The sequence below is a fragment of the Rhineura floridana genome, chromosome 5 (genome assembly GCF_030035675.1).
Source record: "Rhineura floridana isolate rRhiFlo1 chromosome 5, rRhiFlo1.hap2, whole genome shotgun sequence".
In the NCBI taxonomy this organism is placed as follows: Eukaryota; Metazoa; Chordata; class Lepidosauria; order Squamata; family Rhineuridae; genus Rhineura; species Rhineura floridana.
Genome location: NC_084484.1, coordinates 180,232,297 through 180,255,383, shown reverse-complemented (window position 1 = coordinate 180,255,383; position 23,087 = coordinate 180,232,297). Strand labels below are relative to the sequence as shown.

Here is a 23,087-nt window from a genome sequence, read left to right as displayed (position 1 = left end):
CTTTAATCATATGCTGAAGACACATCTCTTTACCATGGACTTTGACACCTGAGATATGTCTTTTAGTACCCACCTTGTAGATTGTTTTAACAGATTTTAATATTGTGTTTTTATATTATTGCAACCCACCCTGAGACCTTCTGGTGAACAATTTGTAGTCGTCGTCGTCGTCGTCAAAGTGGATATCACATTAAAGGAGGATTGTACGAATTCATAGCGCATTAGGCTATCAGTGGTGACTAGCCACAATGGCTATGCTTTACAACCACTTTCGGAGGCAGTATGCTTCTGAAAACCAGTTGCTGGAAAGTGCAGGAGGGGAGAGTGTTCTTGCACTCGGGTCCTGCTTGCCAGCTTCCCAGAGGCATCTGGTTGGCCACTGTGTGAACAGGATGCTGGACTAGATGGGCCACTTACCTGATCCAGCAACGGTCTTCTGATATTCTGATAGTCTTGTGGAAGTATTTTGATGTGGGGAATTTCTCAATCTTAATCAATAAAACTTTGTGTGTAAAAAACTTTGTGTAGTGGCAAATTCAGAAGTACAGGGTCCTTTCATGGTAGTCACAGCCACACCCCTCCCTCTTTTTTTTGCTGCTGGCTTGAGAATGAGATCCTTGTTAATGTCTTCCCCCCACAACAACAGACTTTCCTAGGAGCCAATGAGCATGAAAGAGGAGAGTGTTAGCTACTAAACAGAGTCTTCTCAGAGGCTGACTCACCTCCTTTCACTCTGATTGGCTCCAATCAGCAAGAAAGGACAAGGAAGCATGTTAGAAGACAATAAGGGATGCTAAAAAAGAATTTGAGGAGCACATTGCTAAGAACATAAAAACCAACAACAAAAAATTCTATAAATACATTCAAAGCAGGAGACCATCTAGGGAGACAATTGGAGCCTTGGATGATAAGTGAGTCAAAGGTGTACTAAAGAATGATAAGGAGATTGCAGAGAAGCTAAATGAATTCTTTGCATCTGTCTTCACAGTGGAAGATATAGGGCAGATCCCTGAACCTGAACTAACATTTGCAGGAAGGGATTCTGAGGAACTAAGACAAATAGTGGTAACGAGAGAGGAAGTTCTAAGCTTAATGGACAATATAAAAACTGACAAATCACCGGGCCCGGATGGCATCCACCCGAGAGTTCTCAAAGAACTCAAAGGTGAAATTGCTGATCTGCTAACTAAAATATGTAACTTGTCCCTCGCGTCCTCCTCCGTGCCTGAGGACTGGAAAGTGGCAAATGTAACGCCAATCTTCAAAAAGGGATCCAGAGGGGATCCCGGAAATTACAGGCCAGTTAGCTTAACTTCTGTCCCTGGAAAACTGGTAGAAAGTATGATTAAAGCTAGATTAACTAAGCACATAGAAGAACAAGCCTTGCTGAAGCAGAGCCAGCATGGCTTCTGCAAGGGAAAGTCCTGTCTCAGTAACCTATTAGAATTCTTTGAGAGTGTCAACAAGCATATAGATAGAGGTGATCCAGTGGACATAGTGTACTTAGACTTTCAAAAAGCATTTGACAAGGTACCTCACCAAAGGCTTCTGAGGAAGCTTAGCAGTCATGGAATAAGAGGAGAGGTCCTCTTGTGGATAAGGAATTGGTTAAGAAGCAGAAAGCAGAGAGTAGGAATAAACGGACAGTTCTCCCAATGGAGGGCTGTAGAAAGTGGAGTCCCTCAAGGATCGGTATTGGGACCTGTACTTTTCAACTTGTTCATTAATGACCTAGAATTAGGAGTGAGCAGTGAAGTGGCCAAGTTTGCTGATGACACTAAATTGTTCAGGGTTGTTAAAACAAAAAGGGATTGCGAAGAGCATGAAAATGTCGACCCAGTGTGCGGCAGCTGTGAAAAAGGCAAATTCCATGCTAGGGATAATTAGGAAAGGTATTGAAAATAAAACAGCCGATATCATAATGCCGTTGTATAAATCTATGGTGCGGCCACATTTGGAATACTGTGTACAGTTCTGGTCGCCTCATCTCAAAAAGGATATTATAGAGTTGGAAAAGGTTCAGAAGAGGGCAACCAGAATGATCAAGGGGATGGAGCGACTCCCTTACGAGGAAAGGTTGCAGCATTTGGGGCTTTTTAGTTTAGAGAAAAGGCGGGTCAGAGGAGACATGATAGAAGTGTATAAAATTATGCATGGCATTGAGAAAGTGGATAGAGAAAAGTTCTTCTCCCTCTCTCATAATACTAGAACTCGTGGACATTCAAAGAAGCTGAATGTTGGAAGATTCAGGACAGACAAAAGGAAGTACTTCTTTACTCAGCGCATAGTTAAACTATGGAATTTGCTCCCACAAGATGCAGTAATGGCCACCAGCTTGGATGGCTTTAAAAGAAGATTAGACAAATTCATGGAGGACAGGGCTATCAATGGCTACTAGCTGTGATGGCTGTGCTAACACACTGTCCTTTCATGTTGATTGACTTGAAGGATGCTGGAGACATAGGGACCCTGCTGGGATCCTGCTGCCCAAAAGGTAAGGGGTCTAAGACCCCCTGAGACCCTCGACGACTACAACACTGTGTAAAGGGCAGTTTGAATTAGAAGAAGCTGTTTATATCTATTTAGCTTTATATATTTATATATCTTTATGATACACTGTGATGTTGACTATGTATATTTATTAGTATGTTATTAATTTTAACTCGATACACACAGAGAGAGAGAAAATGATGATAAAGCATCAGGGTTATATTTCAGTAAAGATATGGTTCCAAACCCATAATTTGGGGATAACAACACAAGGTCCCAGGCTCTGGTCTGAAGGCACATGAGGCCAGCACCCTGCTGAAGCTAAGCAGGATCAGGTCTGGTCAGTGCTTGGATGGGAGACCGCCTGGGAACCATATGTAAGCTGCCTTGGGTTTCTATCATGGAAAGAAAGGCGGGGTAGAAATGTAATAAATAAATAAATAAATAGACGATTCCTGCTGGATTCGACAAGAGGAAGGTCCATAGCCCAGTGGCAGAACACCTGCCTTGCATGCAGAAGGTCCCTCCCTGGTTTCTTCGAGAAGGGCTGGGCAAAGGCTCCTATCTGAAACTCTGGAGACCTGCTACCAGTCACTATAGGCCACACTGACATCAATAGACTCGTGGTCTGACTTCAAAGAATGGGACAACAGAGGCGGGGGTGCCAAAAATAGTGTATGAGCACAATCCAGAAGGTTGCAACTCCAAATGCCCAGGTGCCTGCACCAGAATCTCAGCAGGATTTACAGGAATGTTACATTCCTGAAAAGGAAGGAAACTCCAGGAGGGAAAGTTGAGGCAATCAGTGGTTAAAGGCTGCCATCGATGCATGTTCTCCAATCAGTGTCTGAAGAAGTACGAAATGAGGTTCAATCTTGGAGATCTTGTTCCTGTGTCATTTGGAGACCTTTATTGTTATATAGACGGGATCTGAGCTTGAGTTTACTTTGTGGCCTCAGTCTGCATAGTTCCTATTTGTAAATTGTACGCGCCCATATTTTGGTATATGTTGATATCCACAGTCACCTCTATTTTATTTATTTATTTATTTATTTGTTGCATTTGTATACCACCCCATAGCCGAAGCTCTCTGGGCAGGTTACAACAATTTAAAACATTAAAAACAAATATACAGATGTAAAAACGCATTTTTAAAAAGCAGTTTTAGCTAATGGGTTCCTGTGGCTTAGTCTCGGTGTTACCTGACTTCAAACAAGGCAGCTCTCTGTGTTCCTGGGGCTAACGTGCCAGGGTGTCCCAAATTTGAGTTTTGTAAAAGGAGGTCATCGCAGGCAAGTCGTAAGGGCACATGCCTTGCATGCCAAAAGTCCCAGGTTCAATCCCTGGCATCTCCAGGTAGAGCTGCCTGAGACGCTGAAGAGCTGCTGCCGGTCAGTGTAGATAATACTGAAGCAGATGGACCAATGTCCTGACTTGGTAAATATCAAGGCAGCTTGCTGTGTTTCTTCCTATCTTGTCTAGACTCCAGTGGGAAACAGATGCCTCTGGGAAGACCCGAAGGAAGACATAAGGGCAATCCCACCCTGGGGACAGGATTTGCAGGGGGCAGTTGGCAGGCAGAGCAGGATCCTGTCCATCGGTTCTTCCCCAGAGATTCTGGTTACATCTGCACTGGAGCACATAAAAGCACACAGCCCTTGCCCCCAGAATCCTGAGAACTGTAGTTTACCCCCACACACAGAGCTATAACTCCCAGCACTACAGAGCCCAGGATTCTTTGGCGGAAGCTGTGTGCTTTAAATGTATGATGTGGATGTAAACTTTATTCTGCCCCACTAGTGACATTAGCAAAGAAAGACAGGGTTGGGAAATTGGAGCCACAGTTTCATCCAGTGGCGGTTGGTGGCTCCATGTCAGTGGGGCTGAAGCACCTTGGGCAGCTCCTTGAAAGTTCAGACTAATACCCGGAGCGGATTCCACTGCCTCACTGGCATGGAGCTATCAGGCGCCACTGGCTCCAGGAAACAAAAACAGCTGATCGTGCTTAAGTGAGTAGAAGCAGGAGGCAGGTAAGGGGATGACAGGGTGTGTTGGAGTCTGAGACCTGTGGCCCGTGGGTAAAGCCCCTAGCAGAAAACAACATTACTGGACAGCCTTATTATTTTTAACAACACCACCATCAATAATAATAATAATAATAATAATAATAAATACCTCTGTAATCTTTCCAAATGCACCCACCACATTTAACCGTGTTTATCATATGAGTTCAGAGAGCCAGTGTGGCGTAGTGGTTAGAGTGTTGGACTACCACCTGGGAGACCAGGGTTCGAATCCCCACACAGCCACAAAGCTCACTGGGTGACCTTGGGCCAGTCACTGCCTCTCAGCCTCAGAGGAAGGCAAAGGTAAACCAACTCTGAATACCGCTTACCATGAAAACCCTCTTCATAGGGTCACCATAAGTCGGGATCGACTTGAAGGCAGTCCATTTTCCATCATATGAGTTAGCCAATTCGTGCATAAAGCCAGAATCAGACCGTGCGCATTGCTAGCGGTACGTGCAAATGGGACTGTGCATGTGGCAAGCACATTTAAGCATCTTGGAGCGTGGGTAGAAGGTGTCCACCAGCAGTGGGCCAGAGGCCTAATGCGGCCCTCCAGGCCCTTCATTCTGGCCCTTCAAACTCTCTCCAGCCACACAGCTCCCCAGCCCTGCTCTGCACTCTGAATGTTTTCGCCTGTCCGGAGTGTGTCTTTGAGGTCTGATCATGCTTCTTGCTTGCATGATCAGATGGGAGTGTGAGCAGTAGGGACTGGTGCTCACTGGGACTGGCAGGGCGGATTGTAGGGAGCCCAGTGTCAGGTACAGTAAGAGCCAATGCGAGGTAGAGCCAGCCAGTGCTAGCTTTGCCCCCGTCCTCTTTGCTGCTGAGTTCTACAGGGGCAACACTGAGACTAAGGAGCAGAAAGGCAGGGTCACCTTCTAGACCGGTGAGCACGTACGAAGGTGTGCAGGTGGTGTGTTGGCCGAGGGCAGACTGGGGTTAGTAGGCCAGCCTCCATTGTGTGCAAGAGAAAGCAGCCTACTGTACAAAGGTAAGTTTTAGTTTTGTGGCTCCACCCCTTTTTGCCTCTGGCCCCACCCACCACTGTGGCCCTGTGGCCCTTGGAGTGTTGTCTAGAAGGGAATGTGGCCCTTGCTTAAAATTTCCCCCACTCCTGGTGTACCGGGTTACAGGTTTGTTCTTGGTCTACATCACATATAAATCAGGATAGCTGGCTTTAGAGCGGGTAGGGGTATCACCAGGGGAGATATTGTTTGTTTGCTTGTTTCTTTATTGAAATCATTTTTATGCTGCCTTTTAATAATGTATTTTCAAGGTGGCTTACGTCATGCATTTAAAATAAGAATAAAGCATTAAACAAATAAAAACTTTTGCCCCCCAATGGAGAAACTCCCCAAGAGTAAACTGAAAACCAGATTTAGAACCACTAAAAGCCCTGCGTACCAATATCATGTCCAGCTAACCCCTGAATTTCATCAGGAGTGCACCAGGCAAACCGACAAGGGAAGGGAGGTCCACAAGCAAGGCACCCCCACCAAAAAGGCCCTGATCCCTGCTAGACACCCAGCTCAGAGGGCGGTAGAGAAACAGGGTTCCAATGATGATTTTAATAAGCAGGTAGGTTCCTATAGGAGTAGATGGCCCTTGGCTGTTGTTACTCTGGCTGAAGCCCCCAGCAAGCCCCGGCATTTCCATGTGAGAGAACCACAAGATGGAGTGATAGCCACCAACTCATGGAGGATATGCTTATCAAAAATGGCTACTGGTCATAATCCCCTCTATTCAGCACTGATTAGGCCTCATCTTGAGTACTGCATCCAGTTCTGGACGCCACACTTTAAGAAGGATGCGGACAAACTGGAATGGGTTCAGAGGAGGGCAACGAGGATGATCAGAGGACTGGAAACAAAGCCCTATGAGGAGGGACTGAAAGAACTGGGCATGTTTAGCTTTGAAGAGAGAGGCCTCAGGGGAGATATGATCGCACTTTTCAAGTACTTGAAAGGTTGTCACACAGAGGAGGGCCGGGATCTCTTCTTGATCGTCCCAGAGGGCAGGACATGGAATAATGGGCTCAAGTTGCAGGAAGCCAGATTTCGACTGAACATCAGGAAAAACTTCCTGTTAGAGCCATATGACTATGGAACCAATGACCTAGAGAAGTAGTGGGCTCTCTGACACTGGAGGCATTCAAGAGGCAGCTGGACAGTCCCCTGTTGGGTGTGCTTTAATTTGGATTCCTGCGTTGAGCAGGGGGTTGGACTCGATGGCCTTATAGGCCCTTTCCAACTCTATGATGGCTACCTCCAGTATCAGAGGTACCATGCCTCTAAAAACCAGTCACTGGGGAACACCAGCAAGAGAGGGCTGTTGCCTGTGTCACCTGTTTGTGGGCTTCCTAAGAGGCATCTGATTGGCCGCTGCGCGAGACAGGATGCTGGAGTGTATGGTCCTTTGGTCTGATCTAGGAGGCCTTGTCTTATGTATTCTTATAATCCTAACGAAGCAACTCTTGGACAGACAGTTATGGGGGACCATCAGGTTGTTCTGCAGAGACTCACGTACCCCTGATGGAACTGTGGCTGAAGGAGTGTGGCATGGAGCTGAACCCAGGGCAGATGTTATTTGTATTTGGTATTTGGTATCTGCAGCGCCTTAGAGTGACAGTCTGGTGTACTGATTAGAATGGTGGACTAGGAGCTGGGAGACCAGGGTTCAAGTCCCCACTTAGCCATGAAGCTCACTGGGTAACCACCTTTGGCCAGTTGCTGTCTCTCAGTCTAACCTACCTCACAGGGTTGTTATGAGGATATAATAAGTCGGGGGAACTATGAACACCAATTTGTACTCCTTGGAGGAAAGGTGGGATATAAATGTAATAGTAATAACTACAGTGACCTAATTATGGAGCGTAATTTGGCAAGGTCTGGGCAATTTGGAAACTTTGGAGACATTGCAGAGAGTTCCTAACCCTATTCAGGAGCAAGTTGTTATCACTTGGCCTGTAGTCATTCTCTTTGTTTCTTAGCTCGTAAATTATATGTCCCTGTTGTGTTTCCTTTCAGGGGGATTATGTATGGATGGACCTGAAGACTGGCCGGGAATTTGAAGTTCCCATCGGAGCAGTGGTCAAGCTATGTGATTCTGGGCAGATCCAGGTGGTAGATGATGAAGAAAATGTATGTAAGACGGAAATGGAAATTTACCATTGGGGAGGGATGGGCTTTACTCTTACGCCATCATGAGAGGTCTCCATTTAACATAAATGTTAAACATACTCCTTTCCCAAATGGGTAGAACCAACCGTTCAGAAAATATTACTTATTGACTTTATTTTGTTTATGACTCATTTCCCATAAAATATCTGGAAGACATTTCTCAATAAAAGTGCCAGCGCTAAAAAAAGTACACAATTTCATATATAAAAACTATTATAACAAGTAAAACCACTTTCATACTGAGAGCCAGTGTGGTGTAGAGAGCCTGTGTGGTGTAGTGGTTAGAGTGTCAGACTGGGACCTAGGAGAACAGCCATGAAGCTCACTGGGTAGCCTTGGGCCAGTGACTGTCTCTCAGCCTAACCTACCTCGCAGGTTTGTTATGATTAAATTGGGAGGGGAAGAACCATGTTTGTATGCCACCCTGAGCTCCTTGAAGGAAAGGTAGGATGATGGTGATGATGATGATGATATTGTTGCCCACCCTTCACCAGTAGGTCCCAGGGTGGGTTACAGAAGTTTAAAATGCAGGATTAAAAAGAAATAAAACACATTGCATTCACAGGAATAGGGTGTATCCCGGAAAAAAAATGAAAATGTAATAATAAACAAGTAAATAAATATGTAAAAGCAATTAAAATCTCTTTTAAAATGTAAAAGCGGTTTCAAATCCAGTATAGATACATCCTGGGATAAAGATCTCCACTTGTTGAAAAAGGAAGTGTGGGATTCTCAGTCCCGTGTTAATCTCCAGTGCAGGAGATGATGGGATTTGCAAGAGACAAGCAATGGGGTGGAGGTGCTTGACCCTTCCATGTCCGCCCTTTCCCTCTGCAGTTCTTCCCCCAGCAGCTTTCCCCGTTTCTTGGTTCTGAAGCCTGGCTTCTTGATCAAGTGGTGGTAAGTGGCTGCGGGAGGAGTGGCAGAGGAAGAGTGGTGGGCAGGGGAAGAGTTCTGCAACCCTCACCCCAACACCAGCCTGCCACTTCCTGCCTGCAAATGCTTCCTGCCTGCAAATGGACTTGCTTGCATGTTGGAGGCGAACAGCAGAAGGGATGGGTAAGTCAGCCTACTTCCACTCCCTGTCGATATCACATGCACTCAGCCATGGGTGCATTCTGACCTTTTTTTGTATATTTATTTTAAAAAATGCCCTGAAACGTTTCATTTTCCCCTAAAGGTGCTCCCTATGCACTTTCCCCTAAAGTTTCCATTTTGTACACATACATCCCCTATAATATGTAGTTTTGTACACATTTTCCCCATAAAAACACTAATTTCGTGAACATTCTTTTAGCTGAAACTGCATCACAACGTTTGGAGAAGTGCATATTCTGACTGATAGTTGCATCCAAATCTACATATAAGTCACTTACTGGTAAATTAGGTCGATTGATTTTAAAATTAGACAACACAGGATTTAATTGAGAATCTCTTTGCTTCCCTTTGTCCTATGCCAGCTTACATTTTTCACTCCAAACCACTTTAGCACATCCACAAGCACGCAAGCCCATTACTTGAGTTTGCAAAAGTGACTATAGATTTCCTAACCGTTTTTCTCTGGCTCTGTAGAGCAGAGATGTGTCCTGTATGTAGGAAGCTGCCTCATATTGAGTCAGATCATTGATCCCAACTAGCTCAGTATTGTCAGCACTGACTGGCAGCAAGCAGGGGTCTTTTCCGGGTCTAACTGGAGATGCCTGGAACTGAACCTGGGAATTTGTGCATTCAAAGCAGATGCTGTGCAACTGAGCTATGGCCGGCCACCCCCCCAATTATGAACCATATGGAGAACACAGGAGGCTGCCTCATATTGGTCCACCTAGCCCAGTATTGTCTACCTTGATTGGCAGCAGCTGTCCAGGTTTTCAGGCAGGAGTCACTCCCAGCCCTACCTGGAGATGCAAAGAATTACTGCTGAGCTATGTCTCTTCACCATGAGATGGAATATAGGAAGCAAGCGTGGTATAAGGCAGTTTCCTGTGTTTATTGCGGCTGGCATTTAGCAAAAGCCTAACCCTGTCCCCACAGCTGGTATAGCACAGTGGGGAGGAGAACCTGGCTGGGAGTCCAGAGTCTGTGAGTTCAAATCCCCGCTCGTGTCTCCTGGGTGTCAGGGGCCAGCTAAAGATCACCCCCACAGCGAGTGGCCCAGGGGTTACGTGCCCTGCCACCTGTGCAGCCGTGGGCAAGCTGCATAGTCCCAAGGAGCCCAGTTGCCCCCCAGCTGGCAGTTGCGGACAAGGAAGAGGCTGGCTTGTGCAGCTGTGGCAAGCTAAGCAGGCTGTAGCCAGCTGGGGAGGACTAGCCTCAGAGGGAGGCAATGGTAAACCCCCTCTGAATACCACTTACCATGAAATCCCTATTCATAGGGTCGCCATTAGTTGGGATTGACTTGAAGGCAGTCCATTTTTCAACCCTGACCCCAACCTGATCTGATACTCTGCTCAGGGCTGGCCCGAGATTTTGTTGCCTGGGGCAAAGATGGCATACCTCCATTCCTCATACTGGACTCCTGCCGGGAGGAAGGGCGGCATATAAATCCAATATAAATAAATACCCAGAAGCTGACCAGACTGGCAGATGAATCGTATTTCGATGCCGGGCATGAAAGAATATCCTGCACTGTACAAAGGCAGAAGGCTGGCTTTTGGGGGTGGGAGTGGGCACACCATGTGACACACATAGCACTCTCCTCCTCCAACACCGCATTGCTGTTCCCTGTCAGCTGAGGTGTCTGCCTCACTCTGACTAATGATCAGGCAGTCCCTGGCTCCCTCTAGGTCAGCCTAGATATCAATCTGACATCATTCCACCTGACATCGTTTTATCGCAATTTTTGCTCCGGGCTCTTACCCACATTGTGGGTGCACCTGGAAAAACATTTTTTTAAAAACTTTTAAATGTTTTAAATACGTTTTTATTTTACTTTTAATTGCATTGTTTTGCTGCATTGTTGCTTGCCACCCTGAGCTCCTTTGAAATGAAGGGTGAAATAGAATCATAGAATAGTAGAGTTGGAAGGGGCCTATAAGGCCATCAAGTCCAACCCCCTGCTCAATGCAGGAATCCAAATCAAGGCATTCCCGACAGATGGCTGTCCAGCTGCCTCTTGAATGCCTCCAGTGTCAGAGAGCCCACTACCTCTCTAGGTAATTGGTTCCATTGTCATATGGCTCTAACAGTTAGGAAGTTTTTCCTGGTGTCCAGTCGAAATCTGGCTTCCTGCAGCTTGAGCCCATTATTCTGTGTCCTGCACTCTGGGACGATCAAGAAGAGATCCTGGCCCTCCTCTATGTGACAACCTTTCATGTAGTTGAAGAGTGGTATCATATCTCCCCTCAGTCTTCTCTTCTCCAGGCTAAACATGCCCAGTTCTTTCAGTCTCTCCTCATAGGGCTTTGTTTCCAGTCCCCTGATCATCCTTGTTGCCCTCCTCTGAACCTTTTCCAGCTTGTCTGCATCCTTCTTGAAGTGCGGAGACCAGAACTGGACGCAGTATTCAAGATGAGGCCAAACCAGTGCTGAATAGAGGGGAACTAATACTTCATGTGATTTGGAAACTATACTTCTGTTAATTCAGCCTAATATAGCTTTTGCCTTTTTGCAGCCACATCGCACTGTTGGCTCATATTCACCTTGTGATCAACGACAATTCCAAGATCCTTCTCACATGTCGTATTGCTGAGCCAAGTATTCCCCATCTTATAACTGTGCATTTGGTTTCTTTTTCATAAGTGTAGAACTTTGCATTTATCTCTGTTGGATTTCATTCTGTTGTTTTCTGCCCAATGCTCCAGCCTATCAAGGTCCCTTTGAATTTAAAATAGAAATATCACAAATCCATGCATACATAAATCATTTCCAGTCTTTTTGTGACATCTTTAAGGGTTGTACTACTGTTAAGGCGCTTGATCCTGCTTGTTTCTTTCTGACGTCCAACGTTCCGCTGTCCCACACCCCCGCTGTTGCAGGAGCACTGGATATCTCCCCAGAATGCGAGTCACATCAAGCCTATGCACCCAACCTCTATCCATGGGGTGGAGGACATGATACGCCTGGGAGACCTGAACGAGGCTGGCATTCTGCGCAACCTGCTGATCCGCTACCGGGAACACCTGATCTACGTGAGTATCACTTCTATGGCGCAGAATGCCACATCTGTCTCTTGCTCCTTGTATGCACCAGGCCTCTTAATCAGACTTTATCTGCTGTGTTGGGTCTCCAGGAAAAATAATAATAATGATAATGATGATGTTTGCTCTTTAAGAAGGGTTGTGCATATGCCAAGAGGACTACAATAAAAATACTATTCAGTGTTTTACATAATCATAGCAGTCCTTACAACAGTCTTGCAAGGTAGGTCAAAGTGGCTCAGCTTATCCAAGCTGCTGCTCAGTGCAGGATCTAAAATGAGGACTACAAAGTGTGAGGGCGCTGCTTCCAGTGTTGGGGCCTGCCTTTGGGGAAGCAGCTGGGGTTGTAGCCTTGTGCTAAGAGCACAGGTGGGGTGTGGGAGAGACTTTCTCTTTCCCCATTCCGGTAGATTAAAAGAAAATCCATTATAGTGAGCGAGTATGCCCATGTGATGCGGGGGAAGTAGAGACTGTGGGCCATGTTCTACTTTATTGTGTCTTTTATCATGACCTTCAATTCTCTCTCATTACCCCGATTTTACAAAAAAATCCTGGTAGAGATGATGCATTTTGTCTGGGGTATCTTTTGTCTGACCGAAATCCCCAGGTCACAGTTAAAGTGGCCAGTTTTTGTGCAGCAGCCGTTATATGCCGGAGAGCAATGATAAACCAGCATCACACATAGGCTTTATAATTGACTTTTTATCAGAATCTGTATAGTTTTATGGATGTTTGAATTTTAATTATACCCTATTGTTTTAATGTTGTGTATTTATATGCTGGTCTTTGTCCGTAATAAATTTATTATAATTATAATTTCCCCATTCCCTGCTACAACTGAGCCCTCTAGGCTTGTCTAAGGATGCTCGATAAGTTTAAGCCTGAGCTGAGATCTAAGTCATGGGCTTCCTGGCTCATAGGTCAGGCTGTAAACTGTGTGGTGGTGACCGTTTTCAGCCCAAGGGCTACATTCCTTTGTGGGCAATCTTCTGGGGTCTGCATGCCAGTGGTGGGTGGGGTGGGTGGCAAAAGAAGGCAGGAAGAGAGGCAAACTGGGCAGATCAATGGATGTGACTCTCAGTTTGTACATTCCAGCCATGCAAAAGTCCTGGCCTTCTGCCTGCCCACCCATCTGTCTCCACCCAGACAAAGAAGAGGCATCAATACCGTCCAATTACACATTCCACCAGGCAAAAGCATGCAAGTGTATGGAGCAGGGCCAGTGAGAGATGAGGTGGGAGAAGAGTCCTGAGGGCCAGATAGCGAGGCTAGGAGGGCTGTATCCAGCCCCTGAGCCTAAGGCTGCCCACTAGGGATGGGATCCGTTGGCCAGTGCTGGTTCAAAAGCATTCCGTCTACCTGACAGGCTGGCATTGATTCAAGTTTGTTCTGTATCCGCGTGCCGCTGCTTTTACTGATCTGTGGGGGGTTTTGCTTGGAAAAAATATAGATATTAATATTTTGAAGGCAATATCAGTATTTCCTATAAAATATCGATGTGAAATGTAAATGTACTGCCTTCAAGTCGATTCCGACTTATGGCGACCCTATGAATAGGGTTTTCATGAGGCTGAGAGGCAGTGACTGGCCCAAGGTCACCCAGTGAGCTTCATGGCTATGTGGGGATTCGAACCCAGGTCTCCCAGGTCGTAGTCCAACACCTTAACCACTACACCACACTGAAGGAAATATCAATATTTTTAAAGGAAATATTGATAAATTATCATTCTTGCAATTGATGTTTTAGAAGCAGATTATTTTTTTAAAAAAAAACAGTTTTCAAGAACAGGTGCGTAAATTCGCTGCATTAAAATCCTATCCTCAGCGATTGAGAATAAGCGAATTAAGGAAAAGTTCAGCAGCAAATCTGAATTGGGCAGAATTCTAGCACATCCCTACTGCCCACCTCTGCTCTAAATCAGTATTTGCTGTTAAGGAGACTGAGTTCTGAAGTGAACAAACCAGGCATAACAAAACCATAGTTTCTTTTTCTGGTTTCTTTTTAACTAACCATGATTACAATAAGCCTGAGTCCAGATGTAACAGGAAAACAATGGTTACCTAACTGCAGTTCAGTTCAACCGCAAATCAGCATCATGCAGGATCGCTCCCTCTGTTCATCAGCTATTGAGCCAAGGGAGCAATCTGGGGATGGGGGGTGTTTTGCAAGGGGCTTTCCTGCCGAAAAGCTCCTTGCAAACCAGGACCATGCAAGATGGCTCCCTCAGCTCAACAGCTGATGAGTGGAGGAAGTGATCATGTACAGAATTGAGCCCGCTCTCTGCTGGTGGAGAGGATGAGCAATGTCTCCTTCCCTCTCCCTCCCAGTTCTAAGTTTAATTATGATTTTTTAACCCTAATTAAACATAGCCCCTCCCTCCTGAACTTATCCGGGAATGGCTCTGAACCAAGACAGGTAGTCCCTGCATCAACCCAGGGGGAGGTAGACTTGATTCTCTCCCCCCCTGAGTGGAGCCATGAGGCAGATCAGGGGAGGGGGACAGCCGTACTGTTCACCAGAGTTGCAAACTTCTTTGAACGCTGCAATGCAGTTTACAGGCATCCAAGTATGCACCTAAATACATATTTTGCATTCTAAATATATACAGTGGAAATGCAAGCAAGGACTTGAATTGTGTTTTACACCTGACAGTGTAAAACATACCACCAAGAAGACCAGTTTCTTAGCCCCTGTCTGTGGAATCTCAGCAAGCAGGGAGAGCTGGAGAAGGCAAGTTCATATAGGAGCAAGCTGCCCTTCTTTATAGTAGGTGTCCAGTGTCTTAGGCAAAACAGGAAGAAATTCGACAGGTGAATGTTCCTTGTCACCGCATCTCCATGCAGCATAGGGATGGGCTGTAGCTCAGTGATAGAGTATCTGGCTTGTATATAGAAGGTCTCAAGTTCGATTCCTGGAATCTCCACGTAGGGCTTGTCTGACACCTCGGAGAACCTCTGCCAATCAGTCTAGACAATACTGAGCAAGATGGACCAATGGTCTGCCTTGGTGTAAGGTTACCTTCCTATGAAAATGTTTCCCTTAACCAGTCACGGAGCATGTTGCATGGGGAAAACTGTGAATCTAATGATATCTTTATTTAGGTCAAGTGTGGGGAAACTTTGGCCCTCCTGTTGTTGCTGAACTACAATTCCCATCATCCCTGGCCATTGGGCATAGTTGCTAGGATGATGGGTGTTATAGTTGAGCAACATCTGGAGGGCCAGATGTTCCCCACACCTGATTTAGGTCATTCCTGATGTTTAACCTTAAAAGTCCTAGGAGTTTAAACTGCTGCTACTTGTCTATCCTCCACTGAAAGGGTAAACATTTGCTGTGCTCCTTCTTCCTGAGATCCTTCTGGGTATCTGAGAACTATCACCATGTCCCCTTTGCCACTTCAATCTTCTTTCATCTAAGATAAGCCTAAAGCCTTTTCTTAAAGGATTTCCCCCCAATTGCTGAAAACCCCATTTAGCTCCAAGCTTTCCATCCCTTCTGAAACTTTATCAGACTTTGCCCACATAATTGCAGACCTACTTTTGCAGCCTTGAGGGCTAGAAACTTGATATATATATTTTTATAACTATACTGGGCCAAGTTCAAGGTTCTGGTTTTGGTGTACAAAGCCCTATACAGCTTCGGACCAGGATATCTGAAAGACCGTCGTACCCCTTATATACCCAGTCGATTACTGCACTCTGCAGATGAGGGCCTCCTGCAGATACCATCTTATCAGGAGGTCCGTTCTGCACAACATAGGAAAAGGACCTTTAGTGTGGCCATACCTACCCTTTGGAATTCCCTCCCCTTAAATTTTAGACAGGCGTCATCTCTGTTATCTTTTTGACTCCTACTGAAGACTTTCCTCTTTCAACAAGCCTTTTAAGTAGAGACCTTATCCCAGTCTGCATCTGTGTTGGAATTGCTTTTTAATATGTTCTTAAACTTTCTTTTTTTAAAATGTTTTTAATCTTAGAAGATGTTTTGATAGCTTTTTTAAGTAAAGTTTTTGAAGATGTTTTGTTTTAATGTGTTTTAAAGTTTGTTTTAATGATGTTTTAATGTTTTTAGAGCTTTTGTTTGCCGCTCTGGGCTCCTGCTGGAAGGGCAGGATATAATAATAATAATAATAATAATAATAATAATAATAATAATAATAATAATAATAATAAACTTTTTAAGGAAAGTGGGAGATTCTGTGCCAAAACCACTTTCTAGGAATTCACTGTGTGTACATGGAATCATACACAAAAACCCAAACCTGGCTCCCACATTTTAGCAAGATAATTTCTGTTACCAGGACTTTGGGAGCTGTGTGTTGGCTTTTCACACCTTCTTAATCCCTTCCCCATGACAACTGTTCCCTTACCCTTGCCATGGACACCCTTCTGATCCCTAAACTACACACCATTTCCCAGCTTCCATTAGACTGCCTTTTTAATGTAATTTTTAAAAAGTGACATTCATAAGCAGGGGTGTGTGTGCAGGAAAGCCCATATTTTCTTTTGAATCAGCTTTCAGGCCTCTTTTCGTTGGTGCCATAGAGAGATGTACAGAGCATTCCTGTCTCCACTCAGCGCATTAACTTTTCATTAAGTGTGCCAAGTGCTGTCCTGGATATCTGTCTCTTAGTAGGAGTTTAACCCTGAAGCGGCCATGAATTTTTAATCTGATTAGAAACTCTAGGTTCCCTGACGGCGCATACTGAATCTCTCCCCCCACCCCTTTGCCCATCTGCTTTTGTCCTCTTTAGCAATGAGCCCCAACTAGGGGTGGAAAGATCTGTCTGTTTCGGTCCTCTCAGTTTCTCATTTTTCCAATGTTAAATTCAGTTCTCTACATTTCTACAGTGATCTGCGATTTTTTTTTAAAAAAAATCTTCATGAAAATTCTCCACCATTTTAGTGAGAATTTCTCCAAATTTGTGTAGGCAGTTTTGACAAAGGTACACATTTTTGCAAGCCATTTCTCATCACATCATGCCTCCTTGCATGTTATTTTCACCCATGTATTCATTTTTATGCACACTTTCCCCTAATACATGCATTTTTGTAAATGTTGTTCAGTTGGCAAACTGCATCCCAAAATCTGAATAAATGCGAATTTCAAAGGATGGCTGTGTTTCGTTTCTCAAATTGTTTCGGAAAGTGCGAATTTGATCATTTCTGCTTGAAATGTGAACTGAATCGAAATTCTCACCCATCCTCAGTCCCAACTGACAGTTCATCAGTGTCACGGACAAGCCTTCTGAATAAAGGGATAGAGTAAGGGGGTTGGGGTTGTCAAGCAGTGTCAGTTAATCAAGCGTCCAAGAGTTTTGGTGGGCGTTTCTGGAACTCTTAGCTGAATAAAACCCATAACTGGAAGAGGTAGGAGCCGCAATGCAACACAGGATTCAACCCAACAGCTGTTCATCTGGGACTCCAACAGAACATTGACGCTGATTTTCCTTAACCCTCCTCTGAGCATATGAAGCTGAACATATTTATTTATTTATTTATTTCATTAAACTTATAGACTGCCCCATAGCCGAAGCTCTCTGACATAACACACCAAAACAATTGAACATCAGAAACAAAAGGAAAGGCATGAGGGCAGAGGGAGGGGAACCGGGAGGGGTGGGTGGGGGAGAAAGTCAATTCTATTTGCATTTAAAGCTGCATTTATCAAATTCTCACTTTCCAAAACAACATGAGCACCGAAACGCAGCCATCCTTTTAAATTTGCACGTCTCCGAATTTTGCGATGCAATTCTCCAACTAAGCAATGTTTGCAAAAATGCATATATTAGGGGAAAGTGTGCAGAAAAAGGAATATATTCATGAAAATAACAAACAGGGGTCCATTATAGTAGGAGGAATTGCTTTTAAAAATGTGTATATTAGTCAAAACTGCATACAAAAATGTGTTTAGTAGAAGAAATCCTCACTAAAATGCTGGAAAATTTTCATGAGGATTTTTTTTAAAAATTGCAAATTGCTGCAGAAATGTGGAGAACCGAATTTAAGATTGGAGAAATGAGAAACTGAGAGAACCCAAATGGACAGTTCCTTCCATCCCTAGTGGGGAGGGAATAAGAGATGGTACTGTGTTATTGTAATATTGTGAAAGCCCTAGTAAACTATACATAAAAAGGGCCTAGTACTGAACATGAGAAGAGCTATCCAGACTGGAAAATGACCAATGTAACACCAATCTGTAAAAGGGATCCACGGGGGATCCCGGAAATGTCAGGCCAGTCTGCTCTGGGAAAACTGGTAGGAAGTATTGATAGAGCTAAAATTACCAAGCATATAGAAGAGCGAGACTTGTTGAAACAGAACCAGCATGGCTTCTACAAGGATAAGTCCTGTTTCACTAACCTATTAGGGTTCTGTGAGAGTATCAGCAAGCATATAGATAGACAGTACTGGCCCCAGACATTCTGGGGGCCTTCGGCGGAAGCCTGTTCCAGCCCTGGTGCTCCCCTTCCACGATTGGCAGCAGGATCGCTGGCATGCGTGCCATCAGCCAAGATGGTGGCAGAGGCTTCAGCCCCTTAGGGAAACCTCGGCTGCCATCTTGGTTAAGGGCAGCATTTTGTGCACAACTGCACAACAGCCAAGAAAGGTAGATTAAGCAAGGGAATGGCGGGGGCTCCGAAGATCTCACTGTGCAACCTGTGGCAGCGATCCTGCTGCGAATTGCAGAAGGGGAGCAGAGGGGGCCCTCAGCCAGGGACATAATGTATTTGGACTTTAAGAAAGCTTTCGACAAGGTACCTCACCAAAGACTACTGAGTAAGCTTAGCAGTCGTGGAATGAGATGTCAGGAATGGATCAGGAATTGGTTATTTGTTAACCACAGGAGGGGAGAGAACCCTTGCACTCAGGTCTTGCTTGCAGGCTTATCTTGGACACCTGGTTGGCCACTGTGTGAAAAGGATGCTGGATTAGATGGGCCACTGGCCTGATCCAGCAGGCTCTTCTATTGTTCTGATGTTCTTAACTCTGTGACATCCCTGGCTGGTCTTTCCTATAAGCAATGTCACCCAGGAAAGGTGCAGAGTGCAGAACGTCAGATAAATGATTTGCAGAATGAAAGAAAGGGCGCTAGTCACAGACACACTTCACCACCTTGAAAGTAAGATAGATGCAACAAAAACCATGCAAGCGCATCCATGAGAATTTCACCTAACCCCCCCGCCACTTTTCTTTGATAATTTTGAATGCAATTTGTTTTCTCTTGAAAGGGAAATAAAAAAATAAAAAATTGTAGCTTCTTTGGGGGAAGCCATGACTGTTTAAAGTGGTATAATATTGCTTTAAATGCATAGCGTAGATGGGGCCTTTGTGAAGCTCTCCGTTGTCCCTACAGGGACTCCCAGGCTCTTCACATCCTCAGGAACTTAAGTTTCAAATAATATCATGTGGCCGCATCATTTAATGACAGTCCCAAAGTTTACATTCTCTCTCATCCTTCCCCCCCGCCCCCCAGCTGTGGAGTTCCATCACTTAGATTCTCTGCCTCTTCCCGCCCCCCCGAATCTGGAATACTTATCTCTTTCATTTAGCTTCCCTCCCTTCTAGATGCTAGCCTTTGTCAGCTGTGGAGCTTCCCAATTATATGGTTGCTGTTTCCCCTCTTGCTCTTTGTCTGAATCTTTTTCTGCTGATAAGGGTGGGCGCTGACACCCCCCTCCCATGCCAGGCATTTCCCAGCCCAGCTGTATTTATACCTCTCTCTCTCTCTCTCTCTCTCTCTGGGTTTCACCCCTGCATGCTTTGCATACCATCCCCACACACACAGACTCCCAAACATGCACACACAGAGACTCCCAAACACCCCCCAGAGATACACACACACACACACGACACTCCCAAACACACACACTCCCAACCCCCCAGGACTCCTAAACAACCCCCCTCAAAATTCCCAAACACATACACACAGAGGCAACTCCCAAAATGCCCACCCTGAGGCAACTCCCAAAACTGTCCTGGCTCCCAACCAAAGAACCAGACTCAGGACTAGGACTAGAAGACTGGATTTTTCTGCATGAAGCTTTATTCAAGAAGGGAATACAGGAACACAGCATCACACTCTAGGCATGAATCAGAATACTGGAACATCTTTCAGGATACCAAAAAGTCTAGGCTTATCTCAGGAACAAAGCATGGAGGCGACAGCAAGGAGTTGCTGCAACATAAAGGTTCATTGAGTTTTAACTGTTCCACAGCTAAATCTGGGCTGGGTGCCCAGGCAGATTCATCAGTAGATGTTCAGGAGAAACGAGGAGGGTTCTGGGATTTTCTCAGTAATTATATTAGCAAGCCAAGACTTCTGAAGATCTTTACCCTGTGCCTCCTTTATTCCTTTCTACAATACTGGCAACCCCCTTCCCAAGATCTGTACCCCACTCTTCATCCGTCCACTCTTGCCAAAGGTTCTCCTTGGGGCCCATGACAAAAATGTCCCCCACCTCCAGGCAGCCCCTCAAATGCCCCCCCCCATACAGAAAATGAAACAATAAAAATCACCATGAAACCAAGCACTACCTGAAAATGCCTGCAAGAACAAGAAAGTCTTAGTGAAGTTCAGCCAGGAGGGTGCCTGTCTAATCTCATTTGGGAGGGATTGGGCCCACAGTACTGAATGCACTGAATATCCCTTGGTGTCCCCACATATATCTGTTGAATTCCTACCATGTAAGTGTCATTTTGCAGACAAAATTAAGTGCTTGCCTGGAGGACAATTACGGTGTAGGGCTGCCCTTTCCTCCTCTCCCCCCTCATTGGACGGCTTTGACTTTGACAAAGAATTTTGTGATCTGCTGATAATAGAGAATGTGTTTTTTTCCCTTCTGCCTCGGCTTTGAACTTTTAGACCAACTGTGGAGGGAGGGTAAGTCTAACTTGCCAAACTGCTGCCTGCTTAGGTCATTCCCTGATGCTAATCACTGGGGAGGTGTACCATTGGCTGCCTTTGCTTCATGAGCTCATTTGTTTAAACCTCAGCATCTATTTGCTTGCCGTGCAGCTTTGTAGCTTTGCTAAAAACAAGGATCTGACAGCAAACTGTCTAAACTATGGTATAAAGTCAGTATTGGGAATTGTGATTTGTATTTTTAATATTCACGTTTTGATAAAATGAGCACCTTCTGCTGTCAAATGGCTTTTATGTAAACTGCTGTGCATGATTCATTTTTGCATGCATAGAAATAGTGGCACAGGATAATGATGTTTTGTGGTTTCCCACTTCTCTAATCCATAAGAAATTTTGGGGGCCACTGTGAGGCCTATAGCAGTGCCCATTCTGTGAGTGCACCGAAATATCTGGTCATCCATTTTTTGGTAACAAAACATTGGACCAGAGGAACCACAGAACTTTTCTATCTGTTGCGCTCATCATTTGTGAAGCACCAGCACATGTTGGCCAGGTGTATGTAATTATTGCAGTAGCCATACATGATCTAGGGTGTGGCCACACCTGCAAGAGAATGAGGTGGTAGTGTCCAGAGGTGGTATGGACTGAACCACTTCAGACTGCAGGTGGGAGAGGGATGCCACTTTTAATGCCCCCGTGTTAAAAAAAATCCTGTGCAGTGCAAGCAAGAAAAACAAAAACAATTCTTAGCACTGAAGACAGAGAAGCTCTAGTTCAGCCAGTACTACTTTTTCAATTATAGGAAGGTTTTGATTTTTGTTTATGTTGGGGAGCGTTAAAAAAAACCCCTCACCTACATTCTGAAATGCTACAATCCATTCTACCACCTCTGCAGCCTGTTAGGTAACTTATTCCGCTGTATGTACATCAGGCTCTGTCTGTTGAGTGTTCAGAAACTCCTCTGGACAAGCATTGCTCCCACCCCCCCAAGAATCCTGGGAACTGTCGTTTACCCCTTACAGAGCTACAGTTCCCAGCACACTTAACAAATTACTGTTGCTGGGATTCTTTGGGGGAAGTCATGTGCTTTAAATGAAAGTTGTGTTCACAGCCAACGCTGAAGGGGAAGACGGAGCCACTGGCACTTTGCTGTTGCTGTTGTTGTTAAGTGCCTTCAAGTCGATTACGACTTATGGCGACCCTATCAATCAGCGACCTCCAACAGCATCTGTCATGAACCACCCTTTCAGATCTTGTAAGTTCAGGTCTGTGGCTTCCTTGATGGAATCAATCCATCTCTTGTTTGGCCTTCCCCTTTTTCTACTCTCTTCTGTTTTTCCCAGCATTATTATCTTTTCTAGTGAATCATGTCTTCTCATTATGTGTCCAAAGTATGATAACCTCAATTTCATCATTTTAGCTTCTAGTGATAGTTCTGGTTTAATTTGTTCTAACACCCAATTATTTGTCTTTTTTGCAGTCCATGGTATGTGCAAAGCTCTCCTCCAACACTACATTTCAAATGCGTTGATTTTTCTCTTATCAGCTTTTTTACTGTCCAACTTTCACATCCATACATAGAGATCGGAAATACCATGGTCTGAATGATCCTGACTTTAGTGTTCTTTACATTTGAGGACGTTTTCTAGTTCTCTCACAGCTGCCCTCCCCAGTCCTAGCCTTCTTCTGATTTCTTGACTATTGTCTCCATTTTGGTTAATGATTGTGCCAAGGTATTGATAATCCTTGACAAGTTCAATGTCCTCATTGTCAACTGTAAAGTTGCATAAATCTTCTGTTGTCATTGCTTTAGTCTTTTTGACGTTCAGCTGTAGTCCTGCTTTTGTGCTTTCCTCTTTAACTTTCATCAGCATTCGTTTCAAATCATTACTGGTTTATGCTAGTAGTATGGTATTGTCTACATATCTTAAATTATTGATATTTCTCCCTCCAATTTTCACACGTCCTTCATCTTGGTCCAATCCTGCTTTCCGTATGATATGTTCTGCGTATAATGGTATCCTTCTGGGCCGCCTTGCCGAGATGGGACTTGGGGGCACTGTGTTACAGTGGCTCCAATCCTTCCTGGAGGACCGAACCCAGAAGGTGGTACTGGGGGACTCCTGCTCGACCCCTTGGCCATTGACCTATGGGGTCCCTCAGGGTTCCGTTTTGTCCCCCATGTTATTCAACATCTACATGAAACCACTGGGAGAGGTTGTCCGGGGTTTTGGGGTTCGGTGCCATCAGTATGCTGATGACACTCAACTCTATTTCTCTTTTCCACCTGAAGCCAAGGAAGCCGTACAGCTCCTAAACCAGTGTCTGGCATCAGTGATGGACTGGA

General features: G+C 44.9%; 1 protein-coding gene across 1 annotated transcript in view; it reads left to right on the top strand.

Annotated features, from left to right (window-relative positions):
- Positions 1-23,087, top strand: part of MYO7A (myosin VIIA) — a 158,961-nt gene that overhangs the window by 20,191 nt on the left and 115,683 nt on the right. The window contains exons 2-3 of the mRNA XM_061629024.1: positions 7,586-7,699; positions 11,713-11,865. Of these exons, the coding sequence (XP_061485008.1) occupies positions 7,586-7,699; positions 11,713-11,865 (267 nt within the window). The remainder of the gene's footprint in view (positions 1-7,585; positions 7,700-11,712; positions 11,866-23,087) is intronic.